At 38.5% G+C, this 23,126-nt stretch overlaps 1 protein-coding gene across 1 annotated transcript in view; it reads left to right on the top strand.

Annotated features, from left to right (window-relative positions):
* TINAG (tubulointerstitial nephritis antigen) overlaps positions 1-9,039 on the top strand; it is a 46,065-nt gene extending 37,026 nt beyond the window's left edge. The window contains exons 10-11 of the mRNA XM_010561095.1: positions 7,708-7,753; positions 8,824-9,039. Coding sequence (XP_010559397.1) covers positions 7,708-7,753; positions 8,824-8,934 — 157 coding nt within the window. The 3' untranslated portion in view covers positions 8,935-9,039. The remainder of the gene's footprint in view (positions 1-7,707; positions 7,754-8,823) is intronic.
* Positions 9,040-23,126: the final 14,087 nt, after the last annotated feature.

The raw sequence follows: 23,126 nt of genomic DNA on the forward strand, positions 1-23,126 counted from the left end.
ACTCTTAAGGTCTTATTTCTCTTTAGTTGACATCTTTTAAGGAGTCAGGTTGTATAATATTATTTAGCACAGTCTTCAGATGTATTTGCTGTATTTCCTGTTAACAGCATTTTACCTACAAAGCTGAATGTAAGCATGCTAGAATCTAGTTTCTGTTCTCCTACAAAACACCTCAGTTTTGAAGCCACTGCTGATAACCCTTTTTGTTGTGTTAGGTTGTATTTCTAGCTTTTTTACTGTTTTATTCAATGATATTTAATTATCAACTACTGTGCTTTTTTCTGCAAATTTTCTTTATACTCCTCCTGTGAAGTCCACCTTCATTGTAGTGATACAGTTTCTTGAAAAAGAAACTAGGAGATGTTTAAACAAAACCAATTTTCATTCTGTGGAAGAATAGTGAAACAGTCTCTATATTCTCATTTTTTAACTGTCAGGCAGTGTTGTGCATTCAGGGCCTATTCCTACAGTGTTAGTATCAAGGGAAAGTTATTACTGACAAGGACAGCTAAGGTAGCTCTACTATACAAAACTGGACACAAAATTATGAAAATCCTTTTATGGAAGCACACAAGTACTCATCCTTTCATCTGAAAGAGCACCTGAATTCTCGTTACAAAGTCAGTTGTAGATGGTTTCCCTCGAGTAAATGGAAATACCTTGCTTGCTTTTTCTCTTGAAGAGGACTGAATGCAGTTTGGTGAAATTACTTCTTTTTATTCAAGGTTATTTTTGATTGAAGATCCTGGTGGTTTCTTTTGGAAAAGCTAAGTGGTGTATTTCTTGCAGAATGTTTTTGTCAGACAGAAGAAAACTCCCCTTTTAAAGTAATTTTTGGTAATTGATAGGCAGAGCTTCTCCTTAATGATTCCTTAAAATCTCTTCTTCTTCTTCTCCTCCTTCTTCTTCTCCTTCTTCTTCTCCTTCTTCTTTTTCTTCTTCTTCTTAATAAAAATGGAAATTTTGGAGGGGGTAAGGCTGAAAGCTTTTCCTAAAAATACCAAAGGTGGGGACATTAGTGGTCTAAAGCTTTGTAAAAATAGCCCTAATAGATTCCCCATCGCCGTGAGTAATGAAGTCCAGGATCTGTTTGCTTTTGAAATGTCATTCATTTGTAGTAAATATCAAGCTGGAATAATCACAAAAGCAAGAGACAAAAAAGTGCTATTAGATTATTTTGGTCATGTTCCAGAAAATGTAATATTGTTCTCTAATGGATGTTGCCCCAAAATGTGTCAACTCACTTTTAAGTCTCTGTCATTTCCACTTAGGAACTAATTCCACTGGGATTTAAATTACTTCATTTCTGGGATATTTTTCCTTAATGTTTTCTTTCCTGAACTTCTTCCCCCTATTCTATCTATACACTAATATATGACACTAATTTTCTCTTTCTGCTTAGTGTTTGAGCCCTACACAGATCTAGGCTGTTAGCATCTATATATTTTGACTTAAGCTTTTCTCAATTTGTCACACAAATACCTTTTACTGTTGCTCTTTTTATTCCTAGCAGTGACTTATCAGATTTAGTGTAGGACTGCAGTCATACACTGTATAATTCTTTACTTAAAACATGCATGATCTTGCCTACTTTTATTCCCAGCTTCTTAGGTTTTCTTTCTAATGTTGTTAACATACCTAAAGCAGACTCCATATCTAATTTGCTGCTCACCATCACATCTATTAGCTTCCAAGCACTTGGCTTCCCTTGAGACACTGGAAATCTCTGACTACCTTCCACAAGGCTGGGATTTCATTACTTAGGAACATGTAGTTTGGATAGGTCTACTTTAGGAAAAATTGGCAATGACTGCATTGGCTACATGAACTACTGGATCTCAGGAACAAGAACTGCCAGAGAAAGAAAAAGAACTGTAGGAGGAGATATAATATTGACTGTATTAAAGACATTATATCAGCTAACAACTCTGAAAGTGTAGTTTTTTAAGAAGTAGTGACAATCATTTATCAATTCCTGTTGATTTTAACTTACAGTCAAAATATTGATACCTCTCAAACTCATGAATAGATTCCCATTTCTTTTCTTTAAAGATTACTTTCTAAAAGCAGTTAATGGCAAAAGGATTTGCTGTTCTACTAAATCATTTTCACTTACAATGAACCACCCCCCCCAGCACAAGGGGGTTCTGTTCCATGGTTAAGACTCCACAGCATGGCTGTTTTACAGGAAAAAAATTAACTACAGTGTCATTTTCCCTTCCAATCTGTTGGTCCCTAAACTAGCTCTTGCTCCAAGCCATGAGGGAACATAAAATACATCCCAGATTAGCTTAACAACCTTTTCAGCACAGTGCATTCCCGATTTAATTTTGTTCAACCAAACTGTAGCATCTATGATTTTGTGCTATATTGTGAAAAACGGATACATATCAGAACTGTAATTTCCATGTTGTTTATTATGATAATTTGATCCTCTTCTCTAAATTCTTTGATCTTATCCCTGATGGTTTAAGATGGACAGAATCCAAGTCCTTCAGTCTTTAATGTCTTAATTCTCCTCATCATTTATTCTGAAATCATGTATTGTAGTTGCATAGTTCTAGAAGCTGATACATCCTATTTTCTGTTGATTCTAACACTTTATTCACTGTATATTTCCACTATTTTTCCGTCTTCTCCTTTTGCTCATCTCACGCTTCAGTAGGCAATTAATTATGTCAGGATTCAATTTGAAATTCAGGCAGGTGTGATGTGCTAGATATGCAAATTCTCATCACAGAGATGGTGATCTAGTCAACAAAGTCAGTGGAGACTGGAGGGCAACTCAGCTGCAACTGCTCATGGATCCATGAGTTGCCCCCACGCAAATATTTGGTGCTACCAGAAGTGGGAAAAGCTTCCTACCTGGCTGCATCTCCAAAAGGACATGGATGTCTCCTAGGTCCTTTGTCACATCTGCCAGAAACATGTGGATGTCTCAGGCACCGTAAGGCATCTCAAATAGTGCTAGACACCTGCATTTAGGCAAGTGAATGGATCCCAATATACTGCATTTGCTACTGTGGGACACATACATTTTGATATCTTAATCTTGAGCTAAATCCCACCGTGTTTTACTGTCAGGAAAAAGGCAAACTCTAATTCCAGTTCTGACGGTAACATTTACATCAAGGATAATAATACCACTCTACTGCTTAAATCTCAGAAGAGACCAGTAAAACAGTAGTACACTGTATTAACTTCAGTTTTTGAAAATATTGTAAAGGAACTATTATGTAGTCTGTTTTTCCACAGTATACAGAGTGCAAAAATTTGCATTCTTTAATAATACCCTTGTACTACGGGTGCCTTTCATAATCTGCACAGATCTTTCACTTTTCTGGGACAGAAGTGGGTGGCATGGGTTTCACTTTTAAACCCCAATGGCTTATGTAGCTCCTTCAGGATTATACTTCTTAGTTACTCATTTTTTTAATTTATTTTGGTTTTGAAGATTTTGAGGGACCAATCAACACTTTCTCTGAGCTGCTACTTTCCAGGAAAAATGATCTGGAATGCTATCAATAATATATCAAGTTACTTTTTACTCCTATAGTGTCTTCCATGAGGGCTCCTTTTAAATTTATTAGTGAATAAACTTTTGCAACTAATGTCTATTTTAAAATACGAAATAAAAAAAGAAGTCAAATCTCAGAGATTACCCAGATTCAGGAAAAGATATTTGTACAGAGACCCATCTATATAGGAAAACATACAGGATGTGAACTCCATCGAAACAAGACCATTTCCTGAATTCTTGCAATAAGATGCTGTCCAGTTTCCATTGAGCCTAGCGGATGCCTAAGAGTTTTAGAAGGTTAAGATTTCCTCTAAATTTGTTTTCAGATTACTAAATATCATCGGAGCATTTTAACAAATTCCTCTCAGTCAGTTTTTATTCATATTTCAAGGAGTAGTACTTACAGCAGCAAGTAAAACAGCAGTTAAAATTCAAGCTGAATTTAATACTATTCATTTATATCATATATTTCTTTATAACTCAGAAAATTTACCCTCAGATGCCTGGTTTACCAACAGAAAGGATATTTAGAGATTTGTTTTCTCTGAGGAATCTAAACTTAAGCTTAAAATGGAAGCTGTGCTTGGATGCCATAACATGTTTGATAGGTGCAACTAAGGGATATAATTCAGAATGAATTTATTCCATCAGTAAGGCTGAAATCATGAAAACTACTGAAGTATAACTTCATAGGCAGGAAAAGGCAAAAAGAAAAATTGCAAAGATCAAATCTAATAGTTATGTTGAGAAATCTGTTTTAGAAAATTGAGAAATCTGTTTTAGAAAATATGTCCTACTTTCCTAAAGATACCACTGCAAAAACATTTTCCACTTAGGAGTTTTTTTGAAAGAATTGCTTCCTCTTTAGAAGGTACATTAGTATGAATGAGCCAAGAAAACCCCAGAAATGCTCTTGATGGAGCTGGCATTCATTCCCAGAGGCAAGATGTCAAATCAAACTGGCATGTGGCTACAAACACTGCATCATTGAACAATATATAGAGAGCGTGGTTCCCAGAACAACAGCTGTTTCCATTACAGCTGAGTGCTTTTTCAGACTGAGAGATGTACATTAGCCAGGGAGAAAGGAGAATTGGTGAATCTCAGCCAGTCCTTGGAACAAGCCTGAACAAACCATGTGAAGTTTTAGGAAAGGCTTGGAGACAGGTCTAGGACCTCATGCCATAGTTGCTGCCAGTAAAGGTCAGCATCTAGGGAGATTACAATCCATTCCACCTTTCCTGCTAAGTCCTCCTCCTGATTCATGCACTAACCCCAATACTGGGTTTGATCAGTAAACAGTAAATCAACTTTATTATCTGCTCTTTAGACTGCAGCCATTCAAAAAAATTGGCAAAATCACTTGCCCCATCACAATCTATTAGTATACTTAGTTATTTAACTGTTACACAAAATCTATACATTGAATACAAAATTTAGTAATTCGTAGAACTGTAGACTGAGGCTGGAAGTTGTTTCATCCAACTCTCCGCACCCTAAATTGGGGGGGCCATCTTAGATCAAGTTGCTTAGATCATTGAATACTTTAGATTAGAAGGGATCTCTGAAGGTCATCTCGTTTAATTCCCCAGCTCAAAGTAGAGCCACCTTCATAGCTACGGTTCATGGGGCTACTCACGTTGAGTTTTGGATATCTCTGAGGACAGATATCCCACAACCTCTCACTTCAGTAGTGCCTAAACACTTGTTGTAAAATACTTTTTTCCCTTACGTCTAGTTGCAATTTCCCTTGCTGAAACTGTGACTGTCATCTTCTGACCATTGGCTGTGCATGTATCAGGAGAGTCTGTTTTATCTACCCTTTGTAAAGCAGAAGACAACAAATAGATCTCCCCTGAGCCACCTCTCCCGAGGGCTGAACAAAGCCAGCTCCTGAGCCTCTCCCTGGACATCGTGTGCTCCAGACCCCAAACACCTCAATGGACTCTTGCTGGTCTTGTTCCAGCCTGTTAATGTCTTTCCTGTATTGGGGAAGCCCAAAACTGGGCCCAGCGCTCCAGACGCAGAATGGCAGATCTTGAATAAAGTGGATTAATCACTTTTCTTGCCCTGCTGGCTACACTCTTGTATACTTTGATTTAATGTATTTTAATTTAGAGTATTTGGATGAATGCCCATGGGCATGGATTACTGAGTAAGCAGCTCTTCTTTCTAAACTGTAAGTTAAAATGCATAATGTTGAGTAACTCTGTTTGTATCTGACTGTGATGGAACAAAACCTAGGAAATTAAATTCATGGATATGTTACAGTCAAGGATAAAAAAGGATTCTTTTCAATTTTAGTTTCTAAGTTTTCTTCCATTTAGAAATATTTCTGAGAATCAATAAATTCCTATCAGCGTATGAAACTAGGAGGTGAATTTATTATATTTTTTTAGAAAATAACAAATGTTTGAAAAATATTTAATCACAGAAAGGTGAATCTGCGGGGACTGGTCATCATCCTGCTCAGACAAATGGGAGAGATAATGTGTAGTACTGAATGCAGGAATACATAAATATAAATTCAAGGCAGTTTTCTTCTATCTTTAAGACTGATGTAAATATTGGACTTTCACACTGCAGCTGATGTAATATTTTTTAGTAAAATGGTCACGAGGAAAGAAGTAAATCTGAATCTGATATGAAATCAGAGAGCCTACTATATATTTTTTTAAAAAATTATGATCATGACAGACTGTATCAGAAATATATTTGGCAAAGAAAAGGCAAAGATAATTAATAATCCCTGAACTTTCATGTGATAAGTCAAAGAAAAAGCATCATGAGGCCTTTTTAAAAAACAACAATTACATTCAATGGTCATTATGATCAACATTGTTTTTATGATTCCTTGCATTTAATGAGCAGTAGCTACAATTTGTATTTGCAACTGTAATCCAGACTTCACCTCTCTCCTAGTCACCAATTTGTCTTGCTTTTTTTTTCCTTTGCCTGGAAGTGCAGGTATTCCACATACATTAGGGTTCACTGTGAACCAAAGAGAGCTGATGCCACCATGGCTGTTCAAATTTTGTTACAAAGATGACACAAAAATCTTAATTTCCCCATTCACAGTGTGGGATTTCTTATATTTTTGCTGCTTGCCTTTCAAAGTGAATGGAGCACTGCAAATACAGCTCAAACACGTGGCATTGGTGGGATATACACCAATAAGCACCCTGTCAATAGCATTCTCTATATTCTAGGATTAACTTTATACTGCGGAAAAAACTGTGAAAGTTCACATCTTTGGTTTTCTGTTTATTTGTGCCCTCTTATAGGCACCCAAGCATCATGACCTGTGAATAGTAACTAGACAAGCATTCATTGGGTAAATGCAAAACAAGACAGAGCTCTTGAAGCAATCAGTAGACATACCATATGTACCTAGGTACCTAAGGTGTGCAGTGCAGCTTTTGCTCATTGAACTACATCCAGACGATGGCCTTGGAACTTCTTATGCCCCATATATACACAAAGTGAGGCTTAACAACTCAGAGCACTGTGCAGTTCAGCTACAACTACACATTTGTGAAAGTCCTATCATCTGGCATGTGGGGACAATCTCTCGTGTGGTTTCATGGATATTGCCACAACATTTAGCATGTCCTCAAAGAAGTCAAAAAAACATCAAGTAAGTTTACAGGTCATCCCCCACATCATGCAGTAAACCGGATCACGTTGTCAACAATTTAATCTGAGCTCAGAAAAGCTGGGGAGATTTTCAGTCCCAACTCACCAGCTATTTTTGTAAAGGTGTTGGATGAGATCTTTAACAAAAATGTTCCTAGGGATCTTCCGCTGAATGGAAGAAATGTGTTCACTTTAATTTCAGTATTCCTACACAGTTCAGTTCAGTTCAGCTGGCAAGCTCTTCAAGCGGAGAGATTCTGTCAATGAAAACAGTTTTTTGCAATGACAAACTAAAACTACACTTGCATTAAGTTTTTGTAGTCCTAACAGCAATTTGGCTTGTGGCTAAAAGGATGCTTGTCTTTATTTTCATCAGCAGCAGAGTCTGTTGTTTAAACATGGAGATGTTTATGCTGATACTGGTAACAGTCCAGGACAACTGGACTGGGACTACTAACTAAGACAAGCTTTTCTTTTCTGGTTGCTCATTTAATACTACAAAATATGAACATATGCATCAAAAGCCTCACTAGTACCATCTTTTGTAACAGGTGGGGAGCATTACCTGACAAAAATGGACAGAAACAGAAGTTCTGGGTAAGTGAATCCTTAGCGCTGTGTTTTGAGGCAGAAGAAAAAATCTCTACAACACAGATTATCTAAAACCAACTTCTTTCCTTTCATTCAGACTTTCTCTGTCTATTTTTTCCTTTCACCTTAAAGTCTCCTGCACAATTCTATTCCCTTTCTGGCAACTTTTACCATGCTGACTCTTGAACTATAGCATCATCTACCTCTATTTCAAAGCCTGTTTCATCCTATCTCCCACCTGTCTCCATGTTTTTTCCTACACTGTTTTTTCTGTCTCAAACCTTACTCAAATTCTTAAACGTTATTCAGATTTCCCATGAAGGCTCACTTCTTTTTCAGGTCTGCAAATAAGACTCAATAAAAGTAATCAATATTATTTGTTAGAACATTTGGAAAACACAATCTATCTATTTAAAAAGTGTTGGCAAATGCTATACGGCTATCAGAAAAAAAAAATTAAATATTGGCTTTCAGCCATTTAGAGTAAGTCAGATGTTACCACTTTGATTATGATTAACAGCTCATCTTATTATTCCTGTGTTCAGCAGAAGGTAATTTGTAGTTTACATAGCTGATGGCAGGGCTTATGGTAGATAGTTTCACTGACATTTAGGGCAAAACTTCTAGTGACTTCATTAGAAACTAAACTGCTCAATATGTCAATAGCTACCTGAATGAAACCTAATTTATTAAAAGTCAGCTTTTTTGTATCTTGGGTATCTCTTTAACAGGTTAGATGTAATTGGAATTTTGACCATTGTTGTTTCCATGTCCACTTTCTCCAACCAATAGTTGAATTATCTAATGATTTCTGCTTCAATTTATCAAACTGCCTTGTAGAAATAGTATTCCATTTTTATTAACCCTGGTTTTGGAACTAAAATTTTGATCAAAGCAAAAAGGAACAAATGATTAGAAATCAGGAAAAGGTGCATTCTGATTCTCAGTGCACTAAATTTGAGAAACTGTTTCTTAAAAAGGAAACTAACATAAAAGATTCATTTTGTATTCTACACCTTGCATTTTTAAATACTACTTTAAAATTGATATTCTTTTCCTTTTTTTTTTTTTGTTAGATTGCTGCAAATTCCTGGGGAAAATCTTGGGGAGAAAATGGTTATTTTAGGATTCTACGTGGACAAAATGAGTGTGATATTGAGAAGTTGATTTTAACTACTTTGGGATAGCCATAGTCTTCTACTCTAATTGTATTGTACCATACGTGCTTTATGTATCTGTTCTTTCCATTGTTGCATATTGAGTCTTTCTAGAAAAATAAAAATGTCCTCTCTGTAAGTTACCTTTCTTTCTATTATGGCTCGTTAGGGCTTCCTGATTTGAACACACTGCAGCCATCATAACACTCTCAGATCTCAACCGGTACAAACACTCCTTTATACTAATAGCAATTTGTGACCAAGACTACTGAAAACCTTGGTGTCTCACAGAGCAGCAAGTTCCGTCCTCTTTTATTTACATCTCACCACTAATTTGTTATATTGCTAATGGTTGACTCAACAGTGCCTGAAATAAATGGAATCACATTTCTAGTATTAATCTCTTTACAATACATACTCTGGTCACAGATCACTTTAGAAATATTTTGTGTTTTTCCACACAGAATTGGCTCATACAGCTCATGGTCATACTGGACAAAAAATTCCAAAGAAATGCAAGTGGAGTTCTGATCCTGTTGCAGAATAATTATTTCCTTTCCTAGCTTAGATAAGTTGTATCCATGTATCATTATCTCTTCCAGGAAATTAATTTTTTACTAGTAGATCCCACAAAGTTGATGCATTTAGAGTAATACAAAAATTGCTTGCAGTGAAACAGCATATTCCTGTTCCCACAACCACAATTAAAAATGTACAATTTTAATAATTTGTTTAAATAAAGGAAAATAAAGAAGAAAATGTAATTTCTCTTCAAATAAGTCTAGACTAGGCTAATTCCCGAACTGCTTGCCTTCCACTCACTGTTTAACCTGGGAACAGGCATGTGCCACCATTCCCAAAAGCCTATTTCCAATGGATAAAGATGGAAAAGACATTCTGCTGTTTGTCTGCATTGACATATCTGTAGTCCAGGCATAGTTCCTGGTGTTGGCCAGCATGATCATTAGTGCAGACAAGACACCCAGAGTCCCTTTCACTCCTAACGCCCCCATCGCTGCTTCTGTCTGAAGAAGCAGCCTACTGACATGCTTCTCCATCCTATCAGCATTGCCACAAATCTTGACAATCTTGAGGACTGTTTTGCTCTGTGAAAGAAACAACCCTGGCATGTTAAATAGGTGGGGGAAAAAAGCTGCCATGAAATTCCAGTGAACAAAGACTTTTCAGTGACACCTTCAGTGACTTTAATAGTGACTTCTTTCTTTCTATAAAATTAAGAACTTGACGTCTAATGTCATCAGCAAAGAAGTAATAGCTTTTCCTTCAAGAACTTTTCATGGTGGTGGTATACAACAGCTGTCCTTGCCACTGAAATTATGTCTCTTAAACTAAACTTGAGTCACAATTCATGTTGCATCACTACTGAAAGAGCTATTATTAAGTTGTTAGTATCATACTCCTGCACGACAAGCTCTTCTGTGGCCTCTAGTGTCATTCAATAAACTGAATTTAGACACAAAAACCTTTATCACTTGAAATTTAAAGAAAATTGTAACACAAGCAATTTTAGAAGACCTAAGTGCTCTGAGAGAAGTAGTAACTTTTCTACGCTTAGTGAGCTAAACCAGAACTTGCAAGGAAAGTGTACTGAGCCATCTACACAGCTACTTCCCAACCTCTTGGTATGTATTGATTCCATAAACGTCAGGATTTCAAAAGAGTAGAGATTAGCTCTGAAGGGAATGATACTGTAAAAACATATCCAGTCAACTCTGGAGATTTTTGTTTCATTCAACTTCAAGTTGGTTTGCACTGCTGTCACTCTTACTTTTGTTAGTGGTTGTTGTTACTCCTGATTTACTTGTGAGATCTTTCTAGGATCTGGGCTGTCAGATTAAATTTCTTCAGTGATGAGAAAGCTCAAAACTACTCTCCTAGATCTTTACCTGAAAAAATTGTCATCTTGGCTTGAATGAAATACCGTATGCAAGTGAAACAAATCCAACCATGTTGAAGCAATTTAATGGTTTGCAAAGTGATGCTGCTCTACTCACCTTCTGGCGTTAACCTTTGGTGCTCAGCACCCTCTCCATACCCTCTCAGTATGTGGAAATGCCACAGTACCTGGAACTTAACAGGCACCCCGAAGCCAATTTGCTCTTTGAAAAGACCCTTGATGCTGAGGCAGCTCTTCTGCTGCTATTCAGAGCACAAGGGTCTCCTGCAAAAGACAGTGGGGCCTGGGAGCCACCATTGGCTCTGCCTCATGCAGACTACCTGGAGGCAGATTTTAAATGTCAGAAGGGCTTTAAGCTCTTCTGGTCCACTATTTGGTGGGAGCATGAGGAAACTTGCTCTTCATTAAGATGCCACCTCTCTCATTTCTCTCCTTTTTTTTTTGGCCTCTCCATCACTAATGCTGAGCCATGCCTGCTAGCTTGGACTAAGTGTCACCTAGCCTGGAGCTTTTCCCTGTATGAATAGAAAGGAACAATATGTGGCTCAGGTTAATTCAATAGAGAGCTCATCAGCTTTATCCACTAGTATTACTAATGCTCTGTGGGAACTGCAGAAAGGGGCAGTACCAGGAAGAGAAGGCAATGCAGGAATAGCCTTTGTGTTTGTGACATGGTGTAAATTTCCTTTGGCATAAAAACAGGAAGGTAACATTTTTATGGCAAACAAAAAAAAAAACAACACACCCGCTCAGATTACACATTACAATATTTCTTGTCAACAACATGCTATATGATTAGTTGTCAGTCTAACTGTGAAACTTTAAAACTGGGTATAGAAATAGCTAGAGGAATATACGTCTTGGGACCTGGTACCTGATGGCATTCATAACTAATGGAAAACTCCCTGTCTAAATTCCTATGCATTTAGAAACAGTTTCAGATAGAACTCTGAACAGAAATACCTATGAACTTTGGGAGAGTTTGAATCTTCCGAATATTAACTAAACAGAACAGGCTCCTTTTGCAATTTATATTGATCATCCTTCAGGGCTTTCCCACAATCAGATCCTAAATGTTGCTGACAGTATCTAATACATGAACATTGTTAATGCCCTTTGAGATAGCTTTAAGTGGAAATTCATTTTAAAATTAAAACACCTAACAAGCCAATAAAGGAACCCAGCTATTTTCACACTATTGCTACCCTTTTTTCCATCCTATTGTTATAGAAACATGGCCCATCTGCTAAATAAGAGCAAATCACACCTTGAAGATTGGCGTCCTATTCCATGGAAAGCGCTATCAAGCCTGGTAATATTCTCTGAGTAAATAATTTTGTTTGCATAGGGATGCCTGGCAAGTATTGAATTCCTGAAGGCAATTGCTCTGCTGAGGGGTCTGAGTCACAGGCAGACTCGTGAGTCACAGGGAGCTGCCTCTACATCTGGCTCCAGTCAGAGATTTTGGTGGGGCTGAGAAGCACAGAAAGCTCCTTTCCTACCTCACTAGCAATCACTGCATACAACTTGGCAAGACAAGGTTTCTCCAGCTCTGGAGTTTGCTTATCATCATTAAGAAGTCTGAAAAATTGATGATGCTTGCCAAAATAGGGATTTTCATTTCATGTTGTTATTTCAGAATCATGCATAATGAAAATGCTTTTACACAGCCATACAATAGCATTACAAATGACGTGTTTTGGGGGAATGCAACCTAAAGCAAGCAGAAAAGGAAATCCAAGGGACATAAGGAACTTGCATCTGGAGCAGGGACAAGACAAGCCCTGAGAGGCATGACAAGGGGACTATTTTCCCGTAGTTTCAGGGATCAAGGAAGGTTGCTAGACTGAGAGCAAGCCTGAAGAAAAGGAGCTACACTTCTAGGAACCAGAGATAGAGGGAGATTTGCCTGTTAATCTTTTCAGCTTAATGTTTTACTAGAGACGTGACAGGGGCGTGTACCTGGGCACTTAATGCTGCACCTACCATTTGGTAACTATTTCCTATACGAACAACTGGCTTACACCTTTGCACCCATTCCTCATTGCAAAGATTAAGCCTTTAGCAGGATGGAGACTGTGTCTTTGCCTGAGTTAACAGCAAACTGTGAGTAACTGTGCTGGTTTTGGCTGGGGTAGCGTAAATTTTCTTCATAGTAGCTAGTATGGGGCTATGTTTTGGATTTGTGCTGAAAACAGTGCTGACAATTCTGAGATGTTTTCGCTATTGCTGAGCAGTGCTTACCCAGAGCCAAGGCCTTTTCTGCTTCTCACCCCACCCCACCAGCGAGGAGGCTGGGGGGGCACAAGGAGTTGGGAGGGGACACAGCCGGGACAGCTGACCCCAACTGACCAAAGGGATATTCCAGACCATAGGACGTCATGCTCAGTACATAAAGCTGGGGGAAGACGAAGGAAAGGGGGGGACATTCAAAGTGACAGCATTTTGTCTTCCAAGCAACTGTGATGCGTGCTGGAGCCCTGCTGTCCTGGAGATGGTGAACACCTGCCTGCCCATGGGAAGTGGTGGATGAATTCCTTGGTTTGCTTTGCTTCTGTGCGCAGCTTTTGCATACCCATATCCTGTTACTGTGTTTATTTCCAGACTGATTCAATGTGGGGACTCCCAGCTACTAAAATTTTCTTGATCTTTAACTCCTGGTCCCAAGGGTGGTTCAGCAATCCCTCAGAGCCAAGGAGGTTGGCAGAAGTCGGTGAGGGAGGGATGTATAGCGGGAAGCTCTGCTTCATATAGCAGCAACTGGTTGTGAGGGCATATTAAAGGCAGAATGAATGCAATGAAAGGAATCAATTTTCATCTTTCTTTATAACAGTGTATCTGTCAAGACGCAGACCGTATTACTTACATCAGTGAATGTTATTACTTCATCTATAACACTTTACTTCTGTGTCTGGAAATCTTGATCGTGTAGCAGCATGACACAAAGCTGTTCCCGGAGAAGGCAGCCGAAGAAGAAGCCCGAGGCAGGAGGTCAGACTCTGCTCACCAATGAAATCCTCAGTGCTTTGAAGTTTTTGGGGGCACTTGAAGCCATGAACTGCCTCAGGCTGTGTGTGAAACAATTTACGGTTATCTGAGGTTTCATTTAGCTGTGCCAACAGTGACAGCCACATAAACATACAGATGGGAACTCATGAATTTAAACTACTGCATTAATCTAAGCATAACTGCATTTCCTTTGCAAAACTCTGAAGACTATCCTCTTTTCTTTTTCTCTGCAGCAAAACCAGCATAAAAGCACCAATTTAGTGCATTACATCTATCAAATCATGATACACAGCACAATGCTTTATCAAAGACAAATTTCTAGAAAACTTTTATATAAAAGACAAATATTTAGCCCCAGTGTGCTGTACCATCATAGTGAGAAGGACTCAGCTGATGGTTCAATTTCATTGCCAATATTGCTATTGAATGTAATGGCAATACTGTTCTCACTGGGACGGCATAAATTACCCAACAGGGCTTTCTGTTCATCAAGAAACTTGCAAGCAAGGAAACTGGACAATCAAGGTTCTAGAACCTGCATATATCTTCTTTTTTACTCTACACAAGCAGTTTTTATAAAGTAGTCTGTACTCCTAGCTGGCACGATCACAGCCTGTGGAAAAATATATTAAAAGTGTGTGACTTCAGTAGAAGCCAAATTGCTGAAGTTTGTGAAAGTCTTGACATTAGGAGAAAGGAAAAAAGGGTAGAAGGAGAGGGAAGGAGAGAAGTGGTTTAATAATTCTTTCTGTTTTCCACCAAGTCTGGAAGAGAAACTAATTGTACTTTTGTCTTGGAAAAAAAACTCAGCAAATTTTGCTGGGTTTCAGCTCACTCTAAAACAAAAATGAAGGCCATACTTAAAGACTTTTCAACAAGTCTGGGCCAAGCTTTAAGAAAACCCAAAGCAAGAGTATGTTTCTACTGGAAGCTGTATTACACATCATCTTGTAATGGTTCTACTCCACCCAGCCTGGCTTGGAACTCACCCTGTTTCACTCTGATTTCCTTGTTGGAAAACTGTCCAAAACCAAAATGAACTGTGACAGGAGATTAACACAGCTGCACTGAAGGAGGGCATCAGGATTTAAAAAAAAAAAAGTGTGTTTGATGTCCAGTGAATAGATCCTGCCAAGTTTCATACAACACTGCTACAGACAAAAATACTAGAGCGCCATAGGGGAGGCTGCCCTAGTGGCATTTTCAAGGTAAATAATCGCATAATGATTCATCCAATAAAGAAGGCCAGATAGAGGGGAAAAAGTTACAACTAATCACTCATTTTTTCCAAACCCCGAAGAATTAATTATTCCTTTAAACAGAAAAACTTCCTGCTTTTGAGTGAAGTTTGGATGAACAGACTGCATTTCACTAATTGGCTAGTTTTAATGTGGATTTTCATTCACTGTTCTGATGCTTCTCTGCCTTCTCATGGTGTGTTGCCTCTTAATGTGTTTGCATTCCTGTATTACCTTTGTCATTACTGACATGCTCATGTTTGCGACAGTGAAGCTGATATTTAAATAAGGTTGCAGGCAAGCCATCTGTGTATGCTTGAAATATTGTGCTTCTGTAAGTTTCCATGGTGTTTCAGAAAAGCTGCTGGAATTTACTTCAGGAGAGCAGAAGAACAAGAAATTTAATAGAATTTCTGGGTACTGAATTTTCTCAATGGACAGACCACCCAAATGGCAATAGCAGAGAGGGAAAGAATATAAATGGGTATAACAGCAGTTTTCATATCACCTATCAGTCTGATTCTGTTCCACTCTTCTTTTGGCGTGAGCCTCTGCTACCTTCCCTTCTATGCATGGCAATGCATGCTCAGTCCTTGCTGGGGTACTCTGCTCACTCAAGATATAGCCCCAACAGCAGAGGCTTTTAACCAGCAGGGACTTACCTTAAAAAAGAGGTAAACCATTAGTCATTGGAAGAGAAAATCTTGAGAAATTGGGCACACTTAGGTAAAGATGTTAAGAAAAGCCTTTGGTTTAAGCCTGGAAGTCCACACTGATGTTGGGAAAACAAGATGCTTGAATAGTTCAGATTGATGCCCCAGGACAGCACGTGTGGCCTGTAAGTAGCCTTAAAATTTCCACTGCGTGAGATACCCTGAGTTTTCACACCCACAAGCACAGCTCTAGGAAGAGCTAAAGGCTGTTTGGGATGTGTGTGCCGCAGAGAACAAACAGGGATCACACTAATTGGCATGACAATAGCTACAGTACCTGTGTGCATCTGTGGATGCATGGATCTGTGTGTCTGGACAAACACAGTGAGAATTTTTTCTTCATAGCACTGTCTTGGTGGGTCTAGGGCTGTTCTGAAGGAGAGCTAAATCCCAGTGACAGGTAATTCCGGTAGTCAGGGTGTTCAGAACTGGATAAATCTCAGGGAAGAGAATAAAATTTTCACTCTAAAGGCAGGTTGCTCAGTTAGTCTAAAGATCATGAAGATATCTGTAGAGAGCAGGTGAATCTGCTTTGCTGAGAACACTGACTAGACAAGATAGGACTGTATAATCACTTCTTCCTGTAATGTCCCTTTTTTTTAAAAAAGGACTCATTATACATGAATAAATCTGCAACCAGAGGCCAAGAACTTTACCTTTTCTTACCACAGGGACAGCTCTGTGAAAGTATCACACCATTCGGTATCAGTGGTGATGCTCTCTTTCACACAGGAGAACAGGAAGGAAAGGGGAAAGAAATCATTCATATACTCTCTGTTCATGTGTGTTCTTTAACACAAAGATCTGAACTCTTGTGGTGTCATAATGAGAGAGATTTACACAGGTTTATTTTATTCATCAGCTTCCTTCCCCCTCTGCAAATGCCTGCAGAAACCCAGAGGAGCAGTGTTGGTGTACTGAGTGTGCACACAGATGATCGTCTGCCTAGGTTTTAATGAGACTGATGGCCCGACTGCAGACTTAGCTGAACTGGGAAAAAACACTGCTTTTTCTTGTTATTTATTTTGAAAGTCTCCCTCTTTCTTCGAGCCCCTGAAACACTTTTGCTCAGCGCTGCTCAGTGCTCACTTTGTTCTGAAGGGATTCAGTTGTATTGCCCGTAGAAGCATTCAGGATGCTGTCAAGACGTGGCCTTAGAGCAGTGCCAGTCTGGGTGATAGTAGTCGTCTTTATTCAGAGGGGTCAAATGCTGTATCAGAACCAGGTGTAACAATCTCTGTAGGCCTGTGTGTATCTGCACATGTGAAACCTATCTCCAGGGGAATGCTGTAAAGATGTGTTTATATGATCAAGGAAGCTAATGCCTTTATTTATGCCTTTTTGGGGAAAAAAAAAATTCTTCACCTTTATATTTTATTTCCAATAGAGCAGAATATAGCAAATTTCCATATGTATGTAGTATTTTTCAATTATGATACAACTCCTAAGAAAACACAGCACCACTATAACAGTATGGCACAAGTAGTGTCAAATTGTAATTGCTGAAAAATAAAACTGTTCCTGACTCTTCACTGAACAAATGTCCTTTAGGGTCTGCTTAACCTTTCAGTTTTGTTGATCAGTGCTTATTTGTATATAAGAAATCTATAATCTTTGCATAAGATCATTATCAAATGTGTTTCTTACTGGTAGCAGGTAAAAAATATTGTAAAGAGTATTACTTTTGCCCATGGAAAAAGCCTGAAGACCTGGATATGTTCTTGTGATGTGTTGACCCTGGCTGGACGCCAGGTGCCCACCAAAGCTGTTCTATCACTCCCCTCCTCAGCTGGGCAGGGGAGAGAAAATATAACAAAGGGCTTGTGGGTGGAGATAAGGACAGGAGAGATCACTCACCAATTACCATCATGGGCAAAACAGACTCAACTTGGGGAAAATTAACTCAATTTATTACCAATCAACCAGAGTAGGGTAATGAGAAATAAAACCAAATCTCAGAACACCTTCCCTCCACCCCTCCCTTCTTCCTGGGCACAACTTCACTCCCAGATTCTCTATCTCTACCCCTGCAGTGGCCACACAAACCCAATACAATTGTCTGTTATATTACTTTTAAAGAAATCCTCCCTTCCCAAGTAAATTCTGTCCCACTGCAATCCATGTGGGTTTTTCCCTTTCTTTAAGTGAAGCAGGCTTCTCTGGGTATCGGTCTGCCTCCCTCGGGCTGACCTGCCCACCTGTAATCCACTCCCCCCCCCCCCCAGGATTAGGTAACTGGACAGAATTGTCAGAGATGCAGTAAAACTTTGGACCATTCAAAGAGTGAGGTAAGCAAGGAATCAGCAATTTCTTTATGTCAATTTGATTTTGTCCTGGTTTCAGCTGGAATAAAGTTAATTTTCTTCTTAGTAGCTGCTATAGTGCTGTGTTTTGGATTTAGGATGAGGATAATGTTGATAACACACTGATGTTTTAGTTGGTGCTAAGCAGTGTTTGTACTAAGTCAAGGATTTTTCAGCTTTTCCTATTGCCCACCAGCGGAGGCTGGGAGTGCACAAGAAACTGGGAGGGGACACAGCTGGGACAGCTGACCCCAACTGGCCAAAGGGGTATTCCATACCATATGACATCACGCCCAGTATATAAACTGGGGGGAGTTGGCCTGGGGGCACTGCAGCTCGGGGATTGGCTAGGCATCGGTCAGTGGGTGGTGAGCAATTGTATTGTGCATCACATTTTTTGTATATTCTATTATTATTAGTAGTAGTAGTATTTTCACTTCTTCTGTCCTATTAAACTGTCTTTATCTCAATGGGTGAGTTTTACTTTTTTTTTTTCCCAATTCTCTCCCCCATCCCACTTTGCTGGGGGCAGGCAGCAAGCAAAGGGCTGCATGGTGCTTAGTCGCTGGCTGGGGCTAAACCACGACAGCTTTCCAGGGCTGGTGTTCACCCAGAGGAGGATGAAGCACTGCTTTTGCTTAGGGCCTGAGCCAGGATGACCTGGCCCTAGCTGGAGTGCCCCTTTGAGGTGTAAGTGCTGGCCCCCCATTTCACGTGTTTTGCACTGATCTAAGCTCCAGGTCTGTTGTGTTAAAACACTCCTTTTGGAGTTTGAGGGTTGGTGCATCTGGCAGTGTAGACAGAGCTAACAGACCCAGAGGCATCTGAAACCATATATCACATTGGTCAGAAAGTCGTTCTTTATTCAAATATACTTTTGAACCTCCTGCTTTCAAGATACAGAGAAATGCTCTGTGAGTTATTGTCTTTTTTCACAATGCTGTTTCTATTGCTGCTGTATTCAGAAACAAATGGGCTGTCTGTAGTATAACATAGTCATCATTGATACATTCAATACCAGACATGCAGGTAAGGTTTTCTGAAAGTGCTTAAGAAAGCTGTGAGTCAAATTGTATTGATGCACAGGGAAGTTGGGTGAATTATTTCTGGGTGCTTATGAAAAGCCCACTTATGGGTATTAGAAAACTAATTTACGTTCATAAAACTCCAGTCTTTGCAGACACAATGTGACTTGCAAGAGCATCTTAATGGAGTCTAGCTAGAACCGAAAATCAATATTTCATTTCTCTTAAAGAGAGCCTTTGCTTTCTAAAAGGCACAAAAAAATAGTGCCTAGAATAAGGAAGTAAGAGATTCTGCCTGATAAGGTCATGCAATCCTTTATCCACTAGAATTACCGCATGATACCACTAATTTTCTTTACTTTGCACTTTACGTTGTGCTTTCTTTGAATATAAACAAATTCATACATGATTTCCAGCTCATAATTAAGCACCTGATTTATATTTAGAGGTACACAATTTTGTGTATGAATTTACTTACGGGTTCTTGTATTGATGGTGGAAAGTACATAGGGTTGCTTCAAGGTCAGCTAGGTGAGTTCACCTCCCAGATCTCCTGTGATCCATCAGAACAAGGGCCTTCTGCAGAAGGTGGCAGGCAACCATGTGTTTTGTATTCACACGCAGAGGCATATGTAGGACTGGTTAAAATAAGGGACAGTAAAGGAAAAGTGACCAATGCTTTGAACAGTATTGTGCACTGAAATACATGGAGGCATTTATACAAGCCCTTGTGGATTATGTATCGTCCCTGTTTGCCACCTGCACACAGAGCACACGCTTTCTCTTTATTCCTACTTTGACTTTGCTAGGCATAGTAAATCGATGTCTTAGATTCTTCCACCTCTTTACTAGTGCTCTTTACTTGCCAGATACATACTTGAAATTATGATTGTGCCTGCTTTTACAAATTCTTGTCCTCAGAAGGACTCAGATTGATTTCAACACACATGCAGCGTACATTCATCTAAGCTGTGTGAGGCTGGGAGAGAAAGTGAACATGTGTGCAGAATCCATAGAAATTCATAAGGTCCCGACTGAGATCTAAGAGGTTGGAATCATTCAATATATGAGCCTGAAGCAAAAATAAATAGCTTAAGATTACAACCATTCAGAAAAAATCCTTTCATGCAGGATTTCCTTTTCCAGGTGAAATGAAACTTCCCACAAAATTAGTTGTATGGAATAAGTTAAGAAAAAGAGTAATGATTTCTGAGCCTAGTATAGCCCTTTGTTCCCTTTGCAGTTTCTTATGTTAAAACCCACACATGCAATTGCCACAATGGTAACAGGACACAGGGATTTAAATTCCTTTTTGTTTTTTTTTTTCAACAGATAAAGCTCCTTATTATAGAGAAGTATAGAGAGTCCTTCAAAAGGGCTAATAGAGGCTTACTGAATATCAGCAAACATTGTAATGCAGTGATGTCTTTCCCAAAATTACTTATAGCTACATTTCCATTCTCTTTAGACTCCACAGAGGCACAGGCACTAGATTTCAAGCTGGGATTTCTATTTTTAGAAAGGCAGTAAGTTTCATTAGCAGTTTCTCCAGGCTGGCTGTAATTCTATCTGAGCTGAGTGGAACTGAAAGAATGAAGTAATCTCATTCATTAGTTTCTTTAGATGTGCATCGTTTCAAATGGCACTGGTTTTCTGGGCTTTATTTAACTTGACTGTAGCTTGCACTCAATCTACTTGTAATGGGAAGACAATAATCAATGTCATGTTTCAAAGTAAAAGCAGCATTCACCCATTGCATTCTTTAGCAGAAGTGCCTTGCTAAATCTTACAGTTAAATAATTGTAAGTCAGCCCTCAAAGAATTGAGAGATTGATGTAAATCACAAATAAATTTAAAAATGATTGGGGTTTGTCAGTTTCAAGCACTTTTGGTTTACATACGGACCACATCTTCAACCCCCTTCTCTGTAGCTGTGAGCTTTGCAATCCCTTTAAAAATGGTAAAATTAATCTGAAACTCTCCTGTGTTCACTTGATATCAGGAACATAAAATACTTGCTAAGTCTCTAGGATGTGAAATTTAAAATTTAAAAAAAATATATCACTCTATCTAATAAAAATGTGTGCATTTATTATATGCATATTTCTTCCTCAGATTCAGGAAACAGTATTCTGAATGTTAATGAATTTGGCGTGTTTGTTAGGAAATATTGTAGTATGCTGTGGCATATAATATAAGTTGACTCCTGTCAACAGTTATTGACATTTCCACTTGTTCTAGTATTAAAAGATTGAATAAACAGGAATTTATTTTTTAAGTGCTTCCCTATTTTGAGTGGTGTCACATCACCCTTTCTCCAAGACCAATTAAAGGTGACACCCTGCCATTAGGAGATCTCATATGCTTGTACTTAGCGGAAGACTTCTTACTGGAATAGAAAAGGTCTTTTTTAATCACCGTGATCATATCTCACTCACACTTTCCTATAAAAATATAATAATCTCTTAGAGTTGGGAGTTTCATTCCCATCTCATTGTAATAAAATTATCCTGTGACAGCTGACTTTAGATGGCAAGCTGAGTTACATTTCAATTTAGAGGCTAAATATAAAGTTCAGTTATCAACCTGAAAATCTTAGAGTTCATCTCTGTCAATGCTCTTTGTGTCACCCTGAGGAAGCTTCTGCATTTTTCTGCACTTTGGTTTCCCATGTACAGAAAGAAATTGTTATTCTTCTACCTCCTGATGCACAAATACATCCCAGGTTATAATCCTGGCTTATAACAACAGTCCGGGTTTATCTGACAGCAGTAATATAGGGCTGAATGATCCTGCTGCCATCCAACTCAGCATAATTTTTCTCAATATTCTTACTTTGAACAAAGTAGAAAAAAGTATGGTGACTTGTATAAATCCAACAGCTCTGACATCTAGTAAAGAAAGTTGTTTCTTGTTTAATATATATTTTAGTATTAAACGTTTGAAACGATTTTTGTCTTACATCAAGCTCTTAAAATTCATACTTATGAAAGATTCAACAGAATTAATGAAACGGGGGATTGCCAAAAGCCACTAAGTGACACATTAAGGTGTATATCCTTTAACTTTCAAAATTCTTAGTTAGGAACATAAACTGAAAGTCCTGAAACATGAGAACACGTTTCATGAGAACAGCTGTACTGGGTCAGACAGATTTTGTCTCTGATAATGGCAATATTATGTGCCTGGGAGGAATATCTAGTGATATATATATATATATTTAGGTATATATATTTTTGAGACTTTATTGACTGATATTTTTGGATGTAGAGTTAACTATCTAAGTATTCAATAATCCCAAGTGGATTTCTTCATTCTGAATAATTAAAGGTACCAAATTACCAAATACCAGTTATATAACATTCAGAATATCTTGAAGATATTTAAAAGTATTGATGGATTAATCTTCATAAGGTGCAGAAACATGAATGTTATTTTAAAAATGGAGGAAAAAGTGAAGAAAACTGACTCACATCCTGTCACGCAGAGGTTCAGTAGAACATAGATGTTTCTGTTGTATTGATACAGGAGAGTACCCTGTCAGTAGAACACCCCTGGAATTGATCTGCAATTAGGAAAAAAAATAGTCAGCCCTTATCATGGATCCTTAAGCTTTACGATTATTAGTGTTGTGTTTTCTTAAATAGTTCTTGCTTCACTAAGACACCATTCTCCTGTTGCTGATTTTTACCCTGGTTTCCTAAGGAGTGAGTTTGACTCTTTCCATAATAACTTATTGCCAGCTGCAGCTTAATTCAATGGTAGAAGACTCACAGATGTTTTCATGAAACATGTAGGAACTTAATCCAGAGACACAGGTGCAGGCAGACCTTATTTATCTCCCTGCTAGGGTTGAAGCACCCGTTATTACACAATTGATACGCCACACTGGGGGGAAGCTGTTAAAAATGCCTCAAGATCTTTCACTGAGAATTTGCTGGACCTCACACATACTTTAAGAACAAGAAATTTAAGCCCCCCCCCCCCCCCCCCCACCAAAAAAAAAACAAAATTCT

Source organism: Haliaeetus leucocephalus, unplaced genomic scaffold (assembly GCF_000737465.1).
Source record: "Haliaeetus leucocephalus isolate CR32 unplaced genomic scaffold, Haliaeetus_leucocephalus-4.0 Scaffold141, whole genome shotgun sequence".
In the NCBI taxonomy this organism is placed as follows: domain Eukaryota; kingdom Metazoa; phylum Chordata; class Aves; order Accipitriformes; family Accipitridae; genus Haliaeetus; species Haliaeetus leucocephalus.